A 19,738-nucleotide genomic window follows, 5' to 3' on the forward strand; every position below is an offset into this window, starting at 1 on the left:
GTAGAGAATGTGCCTAACATTCCAGCCTTTTTTCTTCCCCCTGAAAGGTGGGGGTCTAACCTTTTCCTCCTCGAGGATTTTTGGCACTGAATTCTTTCAGGGAAAAAGGCGCTCGGTTCTCTCCTGTAGCTGCTTCCTGCTGAAAGGGGTGACATTCTTCTTCAAAGCCCAAATCCTTGCTCTCTGTCAGAGAGCACAGAAGGAGGTTGTGATGGTGTCTAGGGGTGGTGTTTCCTGAGTACAAGCAGGGCTTGTAATCTGGTGGAGACAAGCTTACAAATTTTAGTATTATTGGGGCAAAGCTAGAACAAGAATTATGACAAATGGTCTGGTGGGAGGAAAGAGACATTAGTCTGAAGAGTTGTAGCCACATACACCCACATGAACATCAGTGTCAGCAGGAGTCCAGATTCTGGCTTACAGAGAATTCCTCTAATTTTATTCACTAATTCCTTACATATCTAGCTGTCAGGTTACTGTTTTTTTTTTTTTTAATAAATCCTTATTCAGATTATTACAATTGTTTCTCCTTTTTCCCCCCATAGCTCCCCTCCACCCGGTTCCCACCCCACCTTCTGCCCTTACCTCCCCCCACTGTCCTCATCCATAGGTGTATGATTTTTGTTGTCTCTTCCTGAACCCCCCATGCCCCTTTCCCCCTGAGAATTATCAGTCCACCCCCTTTCTATGCCCCTGATTCTATTATATTCACCAGATCATTCTGTTCCTCAGGTTTTTACTTCACTTGATTTTTAGGTTCACTTGTTGATAGATATGTATTTGTTGTTCATAATTTTTCTCTTTACTTTTTTCTTCTTCCTCTTCTTTAAGAATACCTTTCAGCATTTCATATAATACTGGTTTGGTGGTGATGTACTGTTTTAAGCAAATACCTAAAAAGAATCTCTTTTTATTCTGGAAACCAATCTTTAAGATTGCGGTTTAGTAACCATCCAATACAGTATATTCTGCAAAATCAGGAATTACATGATACTACTGGCGCTCAATTCAGAACTGTGTAAGTTAAATGGACAAACTTCCAGTTGTAAGATACGTCCTGCGATGTGATGTGCAGCGGGGACCATAGTTAACAAAACTTTATATTGGAAAGTTGCTAAGAGAATAATTCTTAAACGCTCTTATCACAAGAAAATATTATAAGTACGGGTGGTGATGGATGTTAACTATATCGTGGTAATCATTTCACGACATATACATATACCAAATCATATTAAAACTAATATGACGTTATATGTCAATGATGTCCCAATTAAAAAACAGGTGTTCTTGTCTAGCGGAGGATGGTTTCTCTGCATTGACTCCGGAGGTCTTCCTTGTACATGCATACCCACTTCCAAGTTTCCCGGGAATCACCTGTTACCAGGGAGACAGGAGACTAGGACACCTTGGTTCTGGTCCTCTGGAGGGAAAGGTTTCAGTTAAGAGACAACGTGTAGAAAAGCAACGTGTAGAACAGCAACAATAGACCTAGGACCGTGGTCGGCAAACGGCAGCTCTTTGGCCCCTTGAGTGTGGCTCTTCCACAAAATACCACGGCCTGGGAGAGACTATTCTGAAGAAGTGGCGTTAGAAGACGTTTAAGTTTAGCCGGAGCTGGTTTGGCTCAGCGGATAGAGCGTCAGCCTGCAGAGTGAGGGGTCCCGGGTTTGATTCTTCCCGGGTTCGATTCCGGTCAAGGGCATGTACCTTGGTTGCGGGGTGCGTCCCCAGTGGGGGGTGTGCAGGAGGCAGCTGATGGGTGTTTCTCATCGATGTTTCTAACTCTCTATCCCTCTCCCTACCTCTCTGTAAAAAATCAATAGAATATATATTTTTTAAAAAAGACGTTTAAGTTTAAAAAATGTGGCTCTCCAAAGACATTTCAATGGTTGTACTGTGGATATTTGGCTCTGTGGACGAATGAGTTTGCTGACCACTGACCGAGGACAATGAACAGGGACGGGTACAGAAGCAGCAACAGGAGAGCTGGGCTGCCTTGGCTCACTGGGAAGTCAGAAAAGGGGGCTTCAGACAAGTTCAGGGGCTTATTCTGGGAGGAGCTGCCGCTGCCCATTGCTCCCTGGTTGCGAGTCTCATGGGGTGGGTCCCTTAGAGGTGAAGGGATGGGTGGGTGAGCGGGAGGGAATGGCACTGGCGTGCTGCCTGGAGGGAGAGCGCCCTGGAACCGTCATTTTCAGGGGTTTACAAGGCTGGGTGTTTGGGGGGAGATCTTAGGGGAGGGTCAGCTTTACGCTGATGTACCAAAATGGGATTCTCTCTTAATTTGTCTGTCCTTGGGGGTGGTTGGCAAATGCCACTTAATTGGATTCTGTTATCTGTGCCCCTGAGTAGGGTGATTTAAGCTATTTACCCTCTGGTTGGGGAGGACAAGCGCAGTGTCTTGATTTAGGGAAGGCAGGATTTACCAGGTGGCTGCAAACTGCTGTTTAACTTAGTTTCCCGATTCCGCTTGCATCACGCATTTATACTACCGTCACTTTGGAACGCGCTTTGAAAGAACCCAAATCAGAAACTCTCTCTCCACAGCAATACAAATGGAAGGTTTTGTGTCCGAGTTCCCCTCCAAATGGGCTTTCTTTGCAGACCTGGAAGGGTGGAAACGCGTTTTCGGAACGAGCGCAGTGTGGTAGAGAACGCTCGCCCCACAAAAGGAGATGCTGTCCGTTTCCTTTACCTTCTTTTCGGAGGCGTCGTGGAGGCTGGAGGCATCTGTGCGCCGCTGAAAGGCAAGCGCCTGGGAACAACGGAGGCGCTGGGAGGCCGGGCCGCGGCCAGGAGTCCCCTTCTGACCCACCTTCCCCACGTCGGTGCGGACGCCACGCCTCGCGGCCTCCGCCTCCGCCCGCCAGCGCGGCCCTCGCGGGAGCCTATCTGCACCCAGCGCGCCGCGCCGTCACCCCCGCGCGTCGCCATGGCACCGCGCCGCCCCGCGCCCCGCCCGCCCTCCGGCTGCTCGCTCCCCCTCCCCCGCCCACGGTCCTGCGGGGGAGGGGGTGTGCGGAGGCGGGAGCAGGCGCAGGCGAGAGGAAATCGGCGGCGCGACGCCCGCGCCTCATTGGCTGCCTCGTCGTGGGGCCAGAAGCCCCGCCTCTCTGGCGGGGTCACGTGATCCCTTTCAAAGATGGCCGCCCTGTTGTTTTGATGAATAATACTTGGTGGGGCGAGGGGTAAGAGTAGGGGTGGAGGGGTAGGGGGATTTACTCTTTCAGCAGGAGCTTGGCGAGTCCCGTCCTCCTCCTCCCCCTGCCCGGCTCTGGCGTGGAGGCGGGGCGTGGCCGGCCTGCTTTGGGAGGGGAGGGGCTTCCCCCTTCACTGCTGGCTCTGCCTGGGCGGCTCTGGGGTCGCCCACCCTCGGGGTAGCCACTCTGCAGTCGAACAGTTCCCACCGAGGATAAAGGGTAGGAAGGAAAGCAGGATCTGGAGGAAGCACAGCTGCCACGCTGCCAGCACCACGAAGACACACCAGGCTTGGGGCACGCGGCGAGGTGGAGACCGAGCTCCCCAGCCTGGGAAGCAGAGGGTAGTCAGTGGCGCCTTAAGGTAACCCTGTAGCAGCAGCAGTGGCGGCCCAAGGAGGCTGCTCGGGGTACAAGCAGCTGGAGGAGTCTCCGGGGCGATCGGAGTGACCGACGCCAAGGCAGTTCAGTGCCTCGTGTGTTCTTATTTTTTAACCTCTGACTATGCAATTCTGAAACCTCCCCCATTCGGGGGACCAGACAGCCCGACAGACACCTTCCACTCTCCTCCCGCCCCGATCTCAAAACACAGAAGGATCTCTCCCTAACGCCTTTCACCATTAAGAGGAAAGCGATGGAGGAGCTGAGCGCTGATGAGGTGAGGAGGTTGGGGGACACCTTGGGAGATCAGTTGGCAACTCTTTGGCGCTTTGGAAAGGGATGATAATGCGCCAGAGGTGAGGGAACGGAGATGACATTTTCCAAGAATGAAACGAGCCCCGGAGAGGGTCTCCGGTTGTATTCTCCTGTATTCCTTGCCTTCTTCCTTCATTCTGGACTCCATTTGCTTCTTTTCGAATCTTCTTTTCGAGCCTGCATATCGAGGCGTTTTTCTTCTTTTCTTCAGGGTATTGAAGCAACAAGGGCTAGATGTACATCAAGTTAAATGTGTGTGCGCCCGCGCGTGCGCTCGCGCCTTACTGCAGAGATTTAAAGAATAATTTTGGGTGAAATCAGAGTGTGTGTATGCATATTTAAGGGAAGTATTTGAAAACCCAAGTATGTATGGCTATTTCATTGTGTAAGTTGATGAAGCGCACGTTTGTGTTTGGGGGTGGCCTGCAGACAGATTATTTGATATTTAAAAAAATATGTATATTCTTTATAGTTAGTGAATTCCAGTTATATTCTAGTAATGTAACAGGCCACTTATGACTCCTGGCACACATCTCTTTAATTCAGCCTTTTTCTACTTTTTGTCGCTTTCAAACTTGGTTTTGCTGTAGCAGACGCGGAACAACGAGCAACTGGAAGCAAATGGCTTTGTAAACTGCCCCTGTTATGATACTGAAGGGAGTCTTGTATATTCCTTTCTTGATGTTTTAGAGGTTATTTAACACGAGTGTCATAAAAACAGTGGCAGTTAGGGTACAAGGAATTTTCATGTGATTCTACTGACTTCTCCCTTTTCACAAATTGGAGCTTCCCTCCCAGGACCCCTGCTGGCCTCACCCTCTTCAATCTCCCTCATTTCCTCCACTGGTTCACACAGAACTTCCCTCCAGTATGGTGAACGTAGCCATCCATCATGTTGGTTGTACTATAAAACTTCCATGCTTCGGTTTTAGCTACAGAGTGTCAGTGTACAGGGTGGAGCAAAAGGAGGCTTACAGTTTTGAGTACAGGAAACACACAGTTTATTTCTGTATTGTTATTTGTTAAATATTGTCTTATTTTCCATATGAACAACTGTAAGCCTACTCTTGCTCCACCCTGTATTTACTTTGTAACTAAAATTCTCCAGGGATGGGGCATGCAAGTGGTGGGTTAAGGGTCAGGTAGGAAAGGAAGCAAGTAATTTTGTTGATCTCGATAACGTTTTTGCAAAGTCAGGATTGCCCATTCTGTGTGACTGACTCTTGTCTCAAATACATCAGGAACGTAATCTTAATCAGAAAACTGTTGAACAGTTTCTTTTATTCAGGCAGGAACTATGCGTTACCCTTAGAGGCACTTTGTTTTATGTAGTTTTTAAGTGTCCTCCTCCTTTTTTTCTTTACTATTAATTCTAATGGTAGTTTCTCGGAAGACAAAGAATCTGTGTTTTTTGATAGTCCTTTACTTTTTTCCCCCTTGACATTCTCTAAATTGTCCCTGGCTTAGAAGTTTTTACATGCTTGAGTTTTCACCAAGCAATTGTTTTCAAACCAATAAAGCATACAGACCAGTTAAAGATTCTGTATATTTGGACTGTGGCTCTTCACTTTATCCAGTCCTTGAGGAAGGTCTAACTTTTTTGTGACCATATAAGGACAAATGTAATGGTAGTGGAGGAGATAGAAAAACATCTATCAAGATCAACAGAATATTAAAATCATGCGAACATCTTAATTCACGAATATAAGATTGATATAAAATTATGTTCAACAAATTAGTTGGCCTGAACACAAAGGGGTAGTTAAATACCTGGTAATTTTACTTTCAGCAGAGCCTAGAACAATTTTTTTTGTTGAAAAAACCTTCTTAAGGTGTTCCCCCCCCCCCCCCCCCCCCCCGCCGTTCTTAAATCCATTTCCTTTAATTCTGGGATTAGGTGAGCAGTTGTCAACAGAGATACTTCCAAAGCTTTTGCCTCTGCATTGTGACTCTGTTGGTGGGAACTTCTGTCGCAGACAGGGTAGGTGACATTCATTTAGTTAGAAAACAATACACTTACGTTACTAAAAATTCAAACATACATCTCAGGGTGAAATCAGGCAAGACAGTGATCTTTCAATGTAAAATAGGGAGTCAGGCAAGGCAGAGTTCATCTTTTTAACAAAATGAAAATGGATGAGGGTATCGTCCATGGAAAATAGAGGCTGCTGTAACCAGACTGGTAGCTTGAAGATCTTACATCCTGGTACTTTTTGGTCTCTCATAGATCACCTTGAGTTCTTGTACTTTTCTTCTCTTGTGCTTTCTAACTAGAGTACTTCCTTAACTGCATTGATGCTCTTTCTATGTAGAGCGCACGGCAGGGAATTCATTGCTCTGCAGAGCAGATCCATGACTCAGTTCATCCTGTTCATGAGCCTACATTCCAAAGGGTCATTATTTACATTATCCTCATTCTGCGCCTGCTCAGGTGTTGTTTTCATATACCGAACTGGTGCTGTGAGTAGGGCAGGTATTTTAAACTGTTTCTAACTGTGGGGATGAGATTGCATTGAAATGATTCACTTTTTTTTTTCTTTTGTTCAATCTTTATGACCTGGTTCATCTTCAAGATGGCTGGCTGGGGTTTAGGGTGTGGTCAAGGTTCTAGAAGAGTGTTAAGTCTTCCCTCTCAAATGTAGAATATGGGACTGTTAATGTAAAAACATTCAAACCTGTAAAGAATTTTTGTGAGTTTATTTGAGCCAAACTATCAACAATTGCTGGGAAGCAGAATCTCAACAGATTGGGATAATGCTCCGGAGAATGGCGTGTTGTGTGTGTGTGTGTGTGTGTGTTTTTTTTACCTAATTTTATACTTTGCAATCAAAGGAGGAGACATAGGTGGGTTACAGGAAATATATTGGTGATAGATTAGGGAGGTGGGAGAAAGCAAAGTAGGTAAACCTCTAGGATTGGATAAAAAGTAAAATGATAGACACATTACTTAGGTGGGTACAGGACAGTTAACAGTCAACAATTAACATGATAACAATAACAAGGAAGGAATTTATGGTTTCTGTCCTAGCACCCAGGATCATTTGGTTGTACCCTGAGGGGTCCAGAAAAAAAGGGAAATTACAAGTTACCTTGACATTTCAGGGATAGGTTATTGTAGATGCAGAAAGACAGTAAGCTCAGTCAAGGTAAAAATTGATCTTGTCAGGGAAGATACCGGCCTAGGAGTTGACTATCCACCATAACTGCCCTTAGTTAAAGTTTAATTTCAGACCATCCTTTGTGGTCACCCTAGGTCCTGGAGTTTGCAAGACCACCATGCAGGCCTTCCCTGAGCTTGTCAGGGTAGCATGTGGCCCCTTTCGTCCACAGGACCTTGAACTTTTAGTCGCGCTAAGTGGAACAGGACTGACATTTAAAAAAATACATATATATTTTTATTGATTTCAGAGAGGAAGGGAGAGGGGAGAGAGAGAGAGAAACAATGATGTGAGAGAATCATTGATCGGCTGCCTCTTGCACTTCTCCTGCTAGGGGTGGAGTACACAACCCAGGCATGTCCCCTTGACTGAAATCGAACCCAGGACCCTTCAGTCCACAGGTTGACGCTCTGTCCACTGAGCCAAACCAGCTAGGTTAAGGGACTGATATTTAAAAAAAAAAATCTCTATTGAAAGTATTACATGGACCCCCTTCTAGCCCGCCCCAGGCCTTCACCACCCTATTGTTTGAGTCCATGGGTTGTGCGTATACACATACAGGTTCTTTGGTTGATCCCTTCCCATGCCTTCCTCGGAGATTCGACAGTCAGGGACCGACATTTATTAACAGCTTAGAGGCCTGCTCTGTGCCACGCTCTTTGCCACTATTGTCTCATTTGATAAAGACTACAATCAAGGAGGTCCTTCACTTTCCCTTATTTTCTAAGTGTGGCAGCGGAGGTTTAGATTAAATAATTTGTCCGTAGTGACCTGGCTTAGAAGTGATGGAGCTGGAGTTCAAACCCAGCGTTCCTAATCTAAAAGCTCTTTTTATTACATTTTACTGCTTAACAACTGGCAATAAATACTTAACAACTTCTATATAAACTAGAGGCCTGGTACACGAAATTCGTGCACGGGTAGGGTCCCTAGGCCTGGCCAGCGATCAGGGCCAATCTGTGGGGCGACTGGCGGGGCCCCAACTGGCACCTGCCTTGGCCGGCCTGGCGCTGCCTGCCTGCCGGTCGCCTCCCTCTGTGGGGTGACTGGCGAGACAATTGGGGGGCCCCCGCTGGCACCACCCTTGGCCGGCCTGGCGCTGCCTGCCTGCCAGTCGCCTCCCTCTGTGGGGTGACTGGTGGGACAATTGGGGGGCCCCCGCTGGTACCTGCCTTGGCTGGTCTGGGGCCTGCAGGCTGGGGGCAGCTCCTGAGTTGAGCATCTGCCCCCTGGTGGTCAGTGCGTGTCATAGTGACCAGTCTTTCCGCTGTTTGGTTGATTTGCATATTAGGCTTTTATTTTATAGGATATCCTAACATGCATGATCTGCATAGTTTTTCTATAGAATGCATGATACAATCCAATTTATAGTCTTTCTTGGTACTGACTTTCATCATGCCCCTCCAGAATTGTTCATTCAACAAACATTTTTTTAAAAGATGCTGTGGCCTGGCCATCGTAGCTCAGTGGTTGAGCGTCACCCTATGAGCTAGGAGGTCACGGTTTGATTCCCGGTCAGGGCACATGCCCAGGTTGTGGGCTTGATCCCCAGTATAGGTATGCAGGAGGCAGCTGATCAGAGATTCTCTTTTATCATTGGTGTTTCTATCTCCTCTCCCTTCCTCTCTGAAATCAATATAAATACATTTTTTTTTAAAAAAAAGATGCTGTGTATTCCCAGTAATGGGTTAGGTAGGTTAGGAGAAAGACAGTCCTTTTTCTTAAATTATAATTTAACAAGTGGATGGGGAAGCGGTGGAGATAGGTAGGTAGGTGGATAGACAGATAGATAGGAATCCCACAGTAGCAGTACCGGGTGGTGGTGTGGACAAGACATTAAGGGACCCTGGTGGGGCAGTGTGCTGGTGGAGACTTACAAGGAAAACATGATGTTTATGCTGAGAGTAGTTGTTGGGGAGGGGCCCTTGGAGAACTGGCTGTGACACAGGATCGGGAAAGAGCGAGCAGTGGTGGGCCTGAGACAGGATTTTGCCGGGGGAGCCAGATCATGGAGGGTTTTCAGAAATGCTTAGGAGTGTCAACTTCGTCAGTAAGACTGTAGGCAGCCTTTGGGGGATCTTAAGGCTTGGCAAGGGTGTAGAACAGCCGTGGGCAAACTACGGCCCGCGGGCCAGATCCGGCTGTTCTATCCGGTTCTCTTGCTCTCCCCTCTGCTCCTTTACTTTGAATTTATATTAGTTCACACAAACACTCCATCCATGCTTTTGTTCCGGCCCTCCGGTCCAGTGTAAGAACCCACTGTGGCCCTCGAGTCAGAAAGTCTGCCCCCCCCCTGGTGTAGAAGGTGGGTTGGTGGAAGGTGGCTGCAGGCTCGGAGGCCCTGTTGCTCTCAGGAGTGAGGCGGTGGGGCCCAAGTAAGGCCCTGGCCGTGGGTGTGGAGGAGGCACTCATCAGCAATATCCAGGGTCTAAGTTAACCCACCTCGAATGATCAGTTTGATATGAAGGGGTGGGGGTGGGGAAGGAGTAGAGAAGAACTGAGTCCTTCGTTTCTAGCTTGGAGAAGGATGGGTGGGCGGGGGTTGTGGGGGGAGCGGAGGAACCAGGAAATCCAGACAAGGAACAGATTTTGGAGATGCAGGTGAGTTCGTTTAGACCTTTCAGAGATGAGCCAACATGGAGAGTCCCCTCCCCTGGCCTTTCTACTCTAACATCTCCATTTTTTTTTTTTTAATTTAATATGTTTTTACTGATTTTAGAGAGAGGAAGGGAGAGGGATAGAGGTTAGAGAGATAGAAACATCTGTCAGCTGCCTCCTGCACACGCCCTACTGGGGATCTAGCCCACACCTGGGGCATGTGCCGTGACTGGTAATTGAGCCCGGTGATCTCTTGGTTCATGAGTCAACACTCAACCACTGAGCTACACTGGCCTAGCAAACATCTCAATCTTTTTTTTTTTTTAAATCTCACCTGAGGATATGTTGAGAGAGAGAGAGAGGTGTAAGAGAGAAACATCAGTTGGTTGCCTCCAGTACTCAACCTGACTGGGGATAGAATCCGAAACCTAGGTGTGTGCCCTGATCGGAAATCGAACCAGCAACATTTCGGTGTGTGGGACGACACTCCAGCTAACTGAGCCACCTGGCCAGGGCAAACATCTCCATCTTTAAGACCTTTTCTTTCTTTGTGACAGACTCAGAACTGAAGCTCACTTTTCCCAGGTGGATGGCTGCTGCCACCACTTTATAACCAGGATTCCTCTTCAGTCCTGGTAGGAGTGTGAGATGCACCTTCCCAGGCCCCTTCTCCTCTCCTTTGTTCATTTTAGCCAAGAGACGGAGAATGATGGTGATATCAGCCGACATTTATTGAGCTCTTAATATGTGCTAAGCACTTAACTTGCTCAGCGAGGCTGGTATTATTATCCCCATTTTAAAGATAAGAAGACTGAGGCTAATAGAAATTAATAATTAATTGAAAGGCACACGACTAATAAGCAGTAGAACCTGGATGCTAATCCAACAGTTCTTAATCCCTTTACTAAACTACCTGCAAAACAGAAATAACCGGAGCAAGTTTCACTGTTTATAGCAATTTTTGTTGTTGTTGTTAATCCTCACACAAGGATATTTTTCCATTGATTTTTAGAGAGGGCGGAAGGGAGGAGGAGAGACAGAGAGAGAAACATCGATGTGAGAAAGACATATCGATTGGTTGCCTCCCGCATACACCCCGACCAGGGCCAGGGATTGAGCTACAACTTAGGTATGTGCCTAAGTTGACTGGAATCGAACCCGGGACCCCTGAGTCTGAGGGCTGATGCTCTATCCCCTGAGCCAGACCGGCTAGGGCAGCATTTATTGTTCCTTTTGAGATGGGCAGTGGAAGGACTGGTTATTGCTAAGGGTGGAGCCCATCAAATACCCTCTACTCTCGTGGGGGACGAAGAGAGACAGACTTCTGAGCAGGGCCTGTGGTCCTCAGGTCTCCGCTCTGTAGAGTGCATTTCCTCTCAAGGTTCTTACAGTGAGTCCAGCAGAGACATCTTCCTGCTCATTCGAGGGCATTTAGTGCTTACTTGCTGCGTGTCAGACATCACCCGAGCCCGCCCTGCTTGCCTGGAGCTTCATTCCAGGCAGAGGAGACATGAAAAACATACTGTACACCTGCGCTGTCATTTGGCGATCAGTGCTCTGAAGGAGGATAAAGTAGGCTAAAGAGATGGAGAGCAGTGGGGCGTGTGGAGCGTATGCAGTTTTGGGAGGTGGCTTTTGAATGGAAATTTAAGACGACTGAGAGCCATCTGGGGGGAGGAGTGTTTCCAGGTGCCGGGAACAGCAGCGACCAGGGGTGCATCCTTGATCTGCTCCAAGAACAGCAAGTGTGTATGCCCTGACCGGTTTGGCTCAGTGGATAGAGCGTCGGCCTGTGGACTGAAGGGTCCCAGGTTCGATTCCGGTCAAGGGCATGTACCTTGGTTGCGGGCACATCCCCAGTGGGGGGTGTGCAAGAGGCAGCTGATCGATGTTTCTCTCTCATCGATGTTTCTAACTCTCTGTCCCCCTCCTTTCCTCTCTGTAAAAAATCAATAAAATATATTTAAAAAAAAAAAAAAAAAGAACAGCAAGTGTGGTTGGAGGCCGAGTGTGGTTGGAGCCTGCTCAGCAAGGGCACAGCGGCAGGGGACGAAGTTATTCATTATTTTGTAGCAAAATTTACTGAGTTCTTGTAACTGGGTTTCAGTCATTTCTGAACCCTTCCCTCCTTTTTTTCAGCATCTTTGAAATGGGAACGCGTCTTATAATGGTGTAATCACCATCGGCCAGGTGGCAGTTGTGACACAGGTGTCATTTCCTGTTTATGTGCGAACCCTGTTATACCTGTTCATGTTATCGCCCCTTCAGCTGCGTGCTGCCTGTGTTTCATTTAGTTGCCATTTTAAATGCATTCAAACAAATTACACTGGGATTAGCAATGAAAGCAAATGTTACTTTGTATGAGGAAAGGAATGGAAACTAACAGGGAGTCAACCTGATGTTAGTAAAGAACTACTGCTGTTTGTTATTGGAGGAATGCCTGCAATTTCATATTTTATTGCAGAGCAACAACCAAGTGCATTAGGGAGCTTTAGCCAGGCAGACACCCACAAGCCTGTGAAGCTGTGCCACATTTTGCAATTGAACATACAATTCGAAGGATTTACCTTTCACACCCAGACAATCAGCTGAAGGTCAAAGACACTCCACATTCCTCAGAAAGGAATTTCAGCCCTAGCCGGTTTGGTTCAGTGGATCGAGCATTGGCTTGCGGACTGAAGGGTCTCGGGTTCGATTCCAATCAAGGATGCCCGTACCTTGGTTGCAGGCTCAATCCCCAGTCAGGGCGAGTGCTGGAGGCAACCAATCAATGTCTCTTCCCATTGATGTTTCTCTCTTTCTGTTTCTTCCCTCCCTTGCACTCTCTGTAAAAATCAATGGAAACAATATTCTCCCGTGAGGATTAACAACAACAAAAAACAACAAAAATAAATAAATAAATAAATAAATAAATAAATAGCGAGCAGTGAGAGGCTGGTGAAATGATTACTTCTCTGTGTGGGTCTGTTGTTAAGGCATTTTGTTGTAGTTTAATGGACAGTATTTTTTTTTCTTGGTGATGCAAAAAATAATGGAGCAGCTCACAATCAGTGACATCTTGTATTTGATGAAACACAATATACGCACAGCATTGTTCTAGACCACGTTTTCACATTTCAGCATCTTTGAAATGGGGATGCTTCTTATAATGGTGGAATCACCATGGGCCAGGTGGCAGTTGTGACACAGGCAATCCTTCTAATTGTATGTTCAGTTGCAAAATGTGACACAGCTTCACAGACTTGTGGGTTTCTGCCAGTCTATGAACAATACAGTCAGAACTCCCTGCTTTCATGGGGCTTACATTCTGATTTATGTTTTAAAAGAATCCCTCTGGCGGCTGTGAAGAGAATAAATAAAGGGGAAAGAGTGAAAGCAGAGAGAACGCGCTTAGGAGCCATTATAGGACCAGGGGCAGTGGGGGAGAAAGGGAGAAAGGGTCAGATAGCGGATGGCCAGCTATTCTGTGGGCAGAGCCAGTAGGATTGGGTGATGGGGTGGGTATGGGCTGTGGAGGAGGAGTCGAGAATGGCCACGAGAGTTGAGCTATCGTTGGGTGGACCGTTGCAGCAGAGAGTCATGAAGTGGAGCTGCCTAAACGAAATAGACGTTGATTTCCCTCTAAAGAGAAGCCTGGGCAGGAGGCGGGGGCTGCTGCGGCAGCTCCATGCTCAGCAGGGGCCCAGGCGCCTTCTGTCTTGTACCAACTCTCCTAACATATGGCTTCCATCTCTTGGGCCATGTCCGTCTGCATTCTGCCCGGCGGGGAGAGCGGGGAGGGGAAGGAGAAGCCATGCTCCTTCTCTTTAGTGGCACAGCTTGCAAGTGGCTCTGATCACTTCTGCTCACCTCCCACCGGCCAGAACCTAAGTCACATGGCCACGGCGACTGCCAGGAGGCGAAGTACACTTTGGGTAACCATATGTTCAGCTCAAAGTTCCCTTATGTTAGAAGGGGACAACAGTCTAGCCCAGGGGTGGGCAAACTTTTTGACTCGAGGGCCACCATGGGTTCTTAAACTGGACCGGAGGGCCGGAACAAAAGCATGGATGGAGTGTTTGTGTGAACTAATATACATTCAAAGTAAAGGAGCGGAGGGGAGAGCAAGAGAACCCTCCGCTCTTTCGGCTCCGCGGGCCGGATAGAACAGCCGAATGGGCCGGATCCGGCCCGCGGGCCGTAGTTTGCCCACGGCTGGTCTAGCCCTTTCTTCTAAACCCTTCTTCCCAAATGGGGAACACACTCTGCACCTTCCCAAAGGAGACAACCCTTGGTCACCTTCAGAGCCCAGAATCTCCGGGTGATATACAGGGTGGGCAAAAGTAGGTTTACAGTTATAATACAAATAAATAATAATACAGGAATAAACTGTGTTTTGTGTACTCGCAACTGTAAGTGTACTCGCAACTGTAAACCTACTCTTGTCCTACTCCTTACCATCCAGGAACCTTTAGATTAAAATACAAGTCATCGGCCTGGCCGTGTGGCTCAGTGGTTGAGTGTCGACCTATGAACCAGGAGGTCACAGTTCAATTCCTGGTTGGGGCACATGCCCGGGTTGCAGGCTTGATCCCCAGTGTGGGGCATGCAGGAGACAGCAGATCAATGATTCTCTTTCATCATTGATGTTTCTCTCTCTCTTTCCCTCTCCTTCTGATGCTCTCTCATCATTGATGTTTCCCTCCCTCCCCTCCCTCTCCCTTTCTCTCTGAAATCAATAAAAATATATTAAAAAATGAAATACAGGTTATCTGCTGTCCCCCTCTCCAGCATGTAGTGTGGTGGAGTAGGTTAGGATGATGGAAATAAAAACTCCCAATTGGAAAAGGAAAGCGTGGGTATGCAGACCCCTCACTGGTCCATAGCCGTTGTCAGCTCCTGCCAGGCTGCGTGTGGGCTCCCTGCCTGGCGGGAGTGGGAGTTCCTGGCAGCCTGGTCGGCAGCCCTGGGCTGCTCTCCGGCAGGCATTCCCTTGTCCCTTGCGCTCTGGAAGGTCTTCAGCGTCTCTTTTCCTCTGGAGCCGGTCCCTGGAGAAAATCCCCTGCGGGGCTGAACAGGTTCTGCAGCTTGCTTCCTGCTGGATACTGACGGAGGCGGCCTTTCAACTCTACTGAGCCCCGGATTACTAGGCTCTGAGTAAACCTAGAATGGAGACCATGCACACGCCCCAGGCACATCTGTGGTCCCTCTGACCCCTGCGTGCAAGGTGGGACTTCTTTCTTAAAGTGGCAAGAAGCCAGTAAGCACCCAAATTCTGAACTGCTCAACCAGTTTCCCTAGAATTACAGGCATGTTGGCATGCAGGCTGTTTTCTAAGGTGTCACAGGTTTTACCAAATGTTTTATTGTGGCCTAACAAGGGACAGACATTCCTCCTGCAGTGTCTATCCCTGTGCTGATCCCTAAGCCATGGCCACATACATTCTATTCAGATCGGGAGCTCCAACGTAATAATGGCTTAAACAAGATGGAGGCTTACTTTTTAACTCTTTATTTAAATCATTTTTTAATTTTTCAGTTACAGTTGACATACAATACTCGTTTCAGTGATTAGACATTCTATAACTTACTAAGTGATCATCCCGGTAAATCTCGCATCCACCTGACACCATACATAGTTCTTAGAATACTAGAGGCCCGATGCACAAAAACCGTGCATAAGTGGGCCTTCCTTCCCCCGGCTGCTGGCACCGGCTTCCCTCTGGCACCCGGGACCCGGGCTTGCTTCCCTTCATCCACCCTCAGGCACTGGGGACCCAGACTGGCTCCCCTCCGGCCACCCGCAGGCACCCGGGACCTGGGCTGGCTCCCCTCCAGCCACCTGCAGGCACCAGGACCCGGGGTGGCTCCCCTCCGGCCACCCGCAGGCACCGGGACCCGGGGTGGCTCCCCTCTGGCCACCCGCAGGCACCCGGGACCTGGGCTTCCCTCTGGCCCCAGCTTTGTCCGGAAGGACATCCAAAATGACATCTGGTCTAATTAGCATATTACCCTTTTATTATTATAGATTATTGACTATATTCCTTATACTGTACTTTATATCCCCATGACTATTCTATAACAACCATTTTGTACTTTTTAAAAATATCCTCGGGGCGGGGGTGGGCTGGAGGGGGTCAATGGGGAAAAAAGGGAGACATATGTAATAATTTCAACAATAAAGAATTATTTAAAAAAATCCTTGCCCAAGAATATGTTCAGAGAAAGGGAAGGAGGGAGGGAGGGAGGGGGAGAGAGAGAGAGAGAGAGAGAGAGAGACACACACACATTGATGTGGGAGAGAAACATCGATCAGTTGCCTCCCGAATGTGCCCTGACAGGGATTGAATCTACAATCTTGTGGCATATAGGAGGACACTCCAACCAGCGGAGCCACCCAGCCAGGGCACAGGTGTTCTTTTGAAATTGATTGTAAAAATATTAGAACCCTTGAGAGAAAACGGAAGATGGTGAAAAACCTCTGATTGGTGTGTACTTGCTGGCCTGAAAGGTTTTGCAATGAGCAGGGTCAGCCAGTTGTGTGACCCCAGCCTCTCCTGAACGTTTTGAGAGTCAGCAGAAGCTGAAGGAGGAGAAGGTGGGAGAAGCAGGAAGAGCAGAAAAGGTGTAAAATTACTTCTCCTGGCACTGATCACACTGCACCGGGGCTGTCTGTCTGCTTGCATATTTCCTCTTGCAGTGTAAGCTCCTGACTAGCCTTCGCTGTTTCTTTTTCTCCATCTCTTAGCACAGGGCTTGGCACAGAATGACCCACCAAAGATACTTGTTAAATGGCCTCAGTTGAATACAGTGTGTCTTCACGTGACTCTTCATTTTTATGTTGCGATAGTTCTTCTGTTGTTGTTACCGCTACACTTAAGTTGCATTAGTTAAGGTAAAGCAGGCACTTGAAAGAAACACTAAGTCCCAGTTGTAATTCATAGTCAGGTGTAGCTGAGTTTTATTTCGACCAACCAGTTGAATGACCCTGGGCAAAATATTTAACCTTTCTGAGCCTCGATTTCCTTACTTGTAAAACGGGGTTTCCAATACTTGTCTCAGGGCTTTGATCTGCAGATTAATTACCGAATGGCAGTGAACCCTAAGATGCCTGAAGCACTGCCTGGCAGAGTGGATTCCTGGGACACATCAGCTATCTTTCCAGAGGAAGAGTGAACTGTACATAACGAGAATTTCAGTTGGTGCCCATATAACATTTAAGAAACCCTTTGCAGGTAATCATGCCGAGAGCATAAAGGCAGTGTCTGCCTGTTAAGGCAGCAGAGATGCCCTGGCTTGTGTGAAAGGTGTTGGAATCCTCTCTCTCTCCCCTTTACTTCCTGAAGTCTCTTCCCACCCAGGGGCCACCTTCCGCAGGAGGCCACACTGTCACCACTTGTCAGGTCTCCCATTTTCTAAAACCTGGAGTGATCAGGGGCCAGAATCTCTACTCAGCGGGTGAAGGGGGAGCGAGGAGGTTTGAAAGGAAGGGAATTGGACAGTGGGACCTGAGGAGCCCCAGGAAAAACATGCTGCAGAGCAGAACGAAACTCGAGGTGACTCATCTGCTCAAATCCGATCACTTATTTTGCCTTCTGAAGGGATCGTTCTCCTGCAGGGCTGGGGACGCGGTGCCGGGTGCGGGGTGGACACGTGCCGGATTGGTTGTGTTAATTGCTTCTTGTCCATTTCTTTGAAGACAGTAGTCAGGCTGGGGAGAGAGGGGTCTTTGGGGTCCTAGTATTGAGGAGTGTCAGCCTTGACTTAATTCGCTTTCTAATTAAACGTTACGAGGTAATTCAGTGCACGTTGTTTCTTGCTTCCTGTCAGTGTTTGGTATAGATTCCAGATGTGGAACAGTGTCCTGGTGATTTAATGAGTTGAATTTTCTGAGTAGATGCAGTAGCTTTTTGCTCATGGACCTTTTTGGGAACTGAATTCCTAGGATTTCCAAGCAAGTCATACTGAGCACTTGGCATCTGCCGGACACTCACCTGGAACCACGTCAGATCAGGGGCTTTTTTTTTTTTAATCAGACCCTGTGTCTGCACTTGTCTTTGGGACCAGCTTCGCGGGCAAGTGGCCTGGGCTCACAAGTGCCCACACTTGCTTTCATGCTCTGCGGTTGCTGTCTTGCAAGTCGGAACACATTTTGAGCAAGAGGCTCTGCGCTCTCATTTGGCTCCAGGCCCCGGAAATTCTGTAGCTGGTCCTGCTTGTCACTGACTTTCTCTGTGCAAGTGGACGTGACTGGGTAGAGTTCGACTAGATCCCAAGATTGTAGAAAACCACACGGAAGCTCACCAGAGAGAGCTTCTTCCTGTTTTTATGGGGAAAATATTAGTGTGTGTCTGACTGTAATGCCATGTCATTAATAGAATTTCTTGAAAATTTTAACAGGTTTCTTTGCATATGTGATATCAAATCTTTGGTTAATTAACTTTATCAAATAGATTCACTTTTTAAAAAATCGGGAGTTTTTTTTATTTTTCCTTTTTTTTAATTTTTTCTTAAAATCAAGAGTTTTGACATATAGACATTTACTTCCATATTATCTTTTTCATTTTGTACATCTTATTTCTCCAATCTCAGTAAAATTTCTTTTGTATTTTATCAAGGGTAATATATTTTGGTAATATTCTTACAGTGTAAACACTTACTTTCATGAAGTATGAATTGTGTTTAAAACTATAGTTCGTGTTGGTTTTAGAATTTAAAAGTGTTATCCAGCCCTGCCAGTGTGGATCCGTGGTTGAGCGTCGACCTGTGAACCAGGAGGTCATGGTTTGATTCCCGGTCAGGGGACATGCCCAGGTTGCGGGCTTGAGCCCCAGTGTGGGGCATGCAGGAGCCAGCTGATCAATGATTCTCTCTCATCATTGATGTTTCTATTCCTCTCACCTTTTCCCCTTCCTCTCTGAAATCAATAAAAATATACATATTTTTTTAAAATGTTATTCAATGACTGGTTTTCTATATATTAGTATTTATCTATAAATACTTATCTGTGATGGCCAGTCAGGTATTATGATTGACCAAAAATAATCCTGTGCCGATTACTAATTTTAAAAAACAGTAACGTACATTTAATCTTAGAAATGGAAACATTCTGTATATATGGATGTCCTAGTGAGGAAATTTCTGAGAGGGAAATGGAAAGTAATGCAAAATTTAAAAATATCTAGCAACCTTTCTGATCTAGCAGAACATACAAAGTTTGGTGTGATTTGATTTATATTATAGTCATACTAGTGGCCCAGTGCATGGATTCATGCACATTGAAAGGAAATTAATTAGAAGAAATATCTTAATATCGCTGTTTGCCATTTCTCTATAATAGAAGTGTCAGAGATGAAAGAAAATTAGTAAAATGTATATGAAAATAATATGCAAATTGGTTAGTAAGTAATCAATAACAACATGGTATAACAACGAAGACAGGACATAAAAACATTGATAAAAACAATGACTGATAAATTGATTAAACTTATTCTAGTATCTCCCTGTATACCACATTAAGAGTAAAAACACTTTCAGAGTGCTTGACTAATTTCCCTTGTGATGAAGTATTTACAACTTTAATATCACACACTCTTTGAACTTGAGAGAAAGCAACATATAACTGACCATGTCCGAAAACGGGTTCAGGTAGGACTATTCCTACTCTGTCTAGAGTTTGTCCTTGTGGTTTATTAATAGTCATCACAAATGCTCGCATCATGGGAAACTGTCTTCGAATTAATTTAAATGGGAGGCCAGTGTCAGACGGGGACAAATCAATTCTTGGAATCAGAACAATCTCTCCTTCCGCAGATCCTGTTAATACTTCAGCTTCGATTATGTTAGGTTGCAATCTTTTGTGCCAGTAGTTGGTCTTCAGACATATTCTATTGACGACCCCACTTTTTTCAGCTTCAGAATGTCAAAAACAACCCAATTCATGATCGACAATGACAGATCGAAACACACACATGCAATTGGCGCTGGCGAGAGCATTACATGTATCGCACGTGTGCGAGTCACCGTTTATTTTTATTTTATTTATTTATTTATTTTTAATATATTTTATTGATTATTTACAGAGAGGAAGGGAGAGGGACAGAGAGTTAGA

At 46.6% G+C, this 19,738-nt stretch overlaps 1 protein-coding gene across 2 annotated transcripts in view; it reads left to right on the forward strand.

Annotated features, from left to right (window-relative positions):
* Nucleotides 1-3,120: 3,120 nt before the first annotated feature.
* Nucleotides 3,121-19,738, forward strand: part of UBE4B (ubiquitination factor E4B) — a 98,318-nt gene continuing 81,700 nt past the window's right edge. For both annotated transcript variants that reach the window (XM_080658480.1, XM_080658478.1), the window contains exon 1: nucleotides 3,121-3,855. In XM_080658480.1, the coding sequence (XP_080514606.1) occupies nucleotides 3,832-3,855 (24 nt within the window). In that variant the 5' untranslated portion in view covers nucleotides 3,121-3,831. The remainder of the gene's footprint in view (nucleotides 3,856-19,738) is intronic.

The sequence above is a fragment of the Plecotus auritus genome (assembly GCF_963455305.1).
Source record: "Plecotus auritus genome assembly, chromosome: 2".
Lineage (NCBI taxonomy): Eukaryota > Metazoa > Chordata > Mammalia > Chiroptera > Vespertilionidae > Plecotus > Plecotus auritus.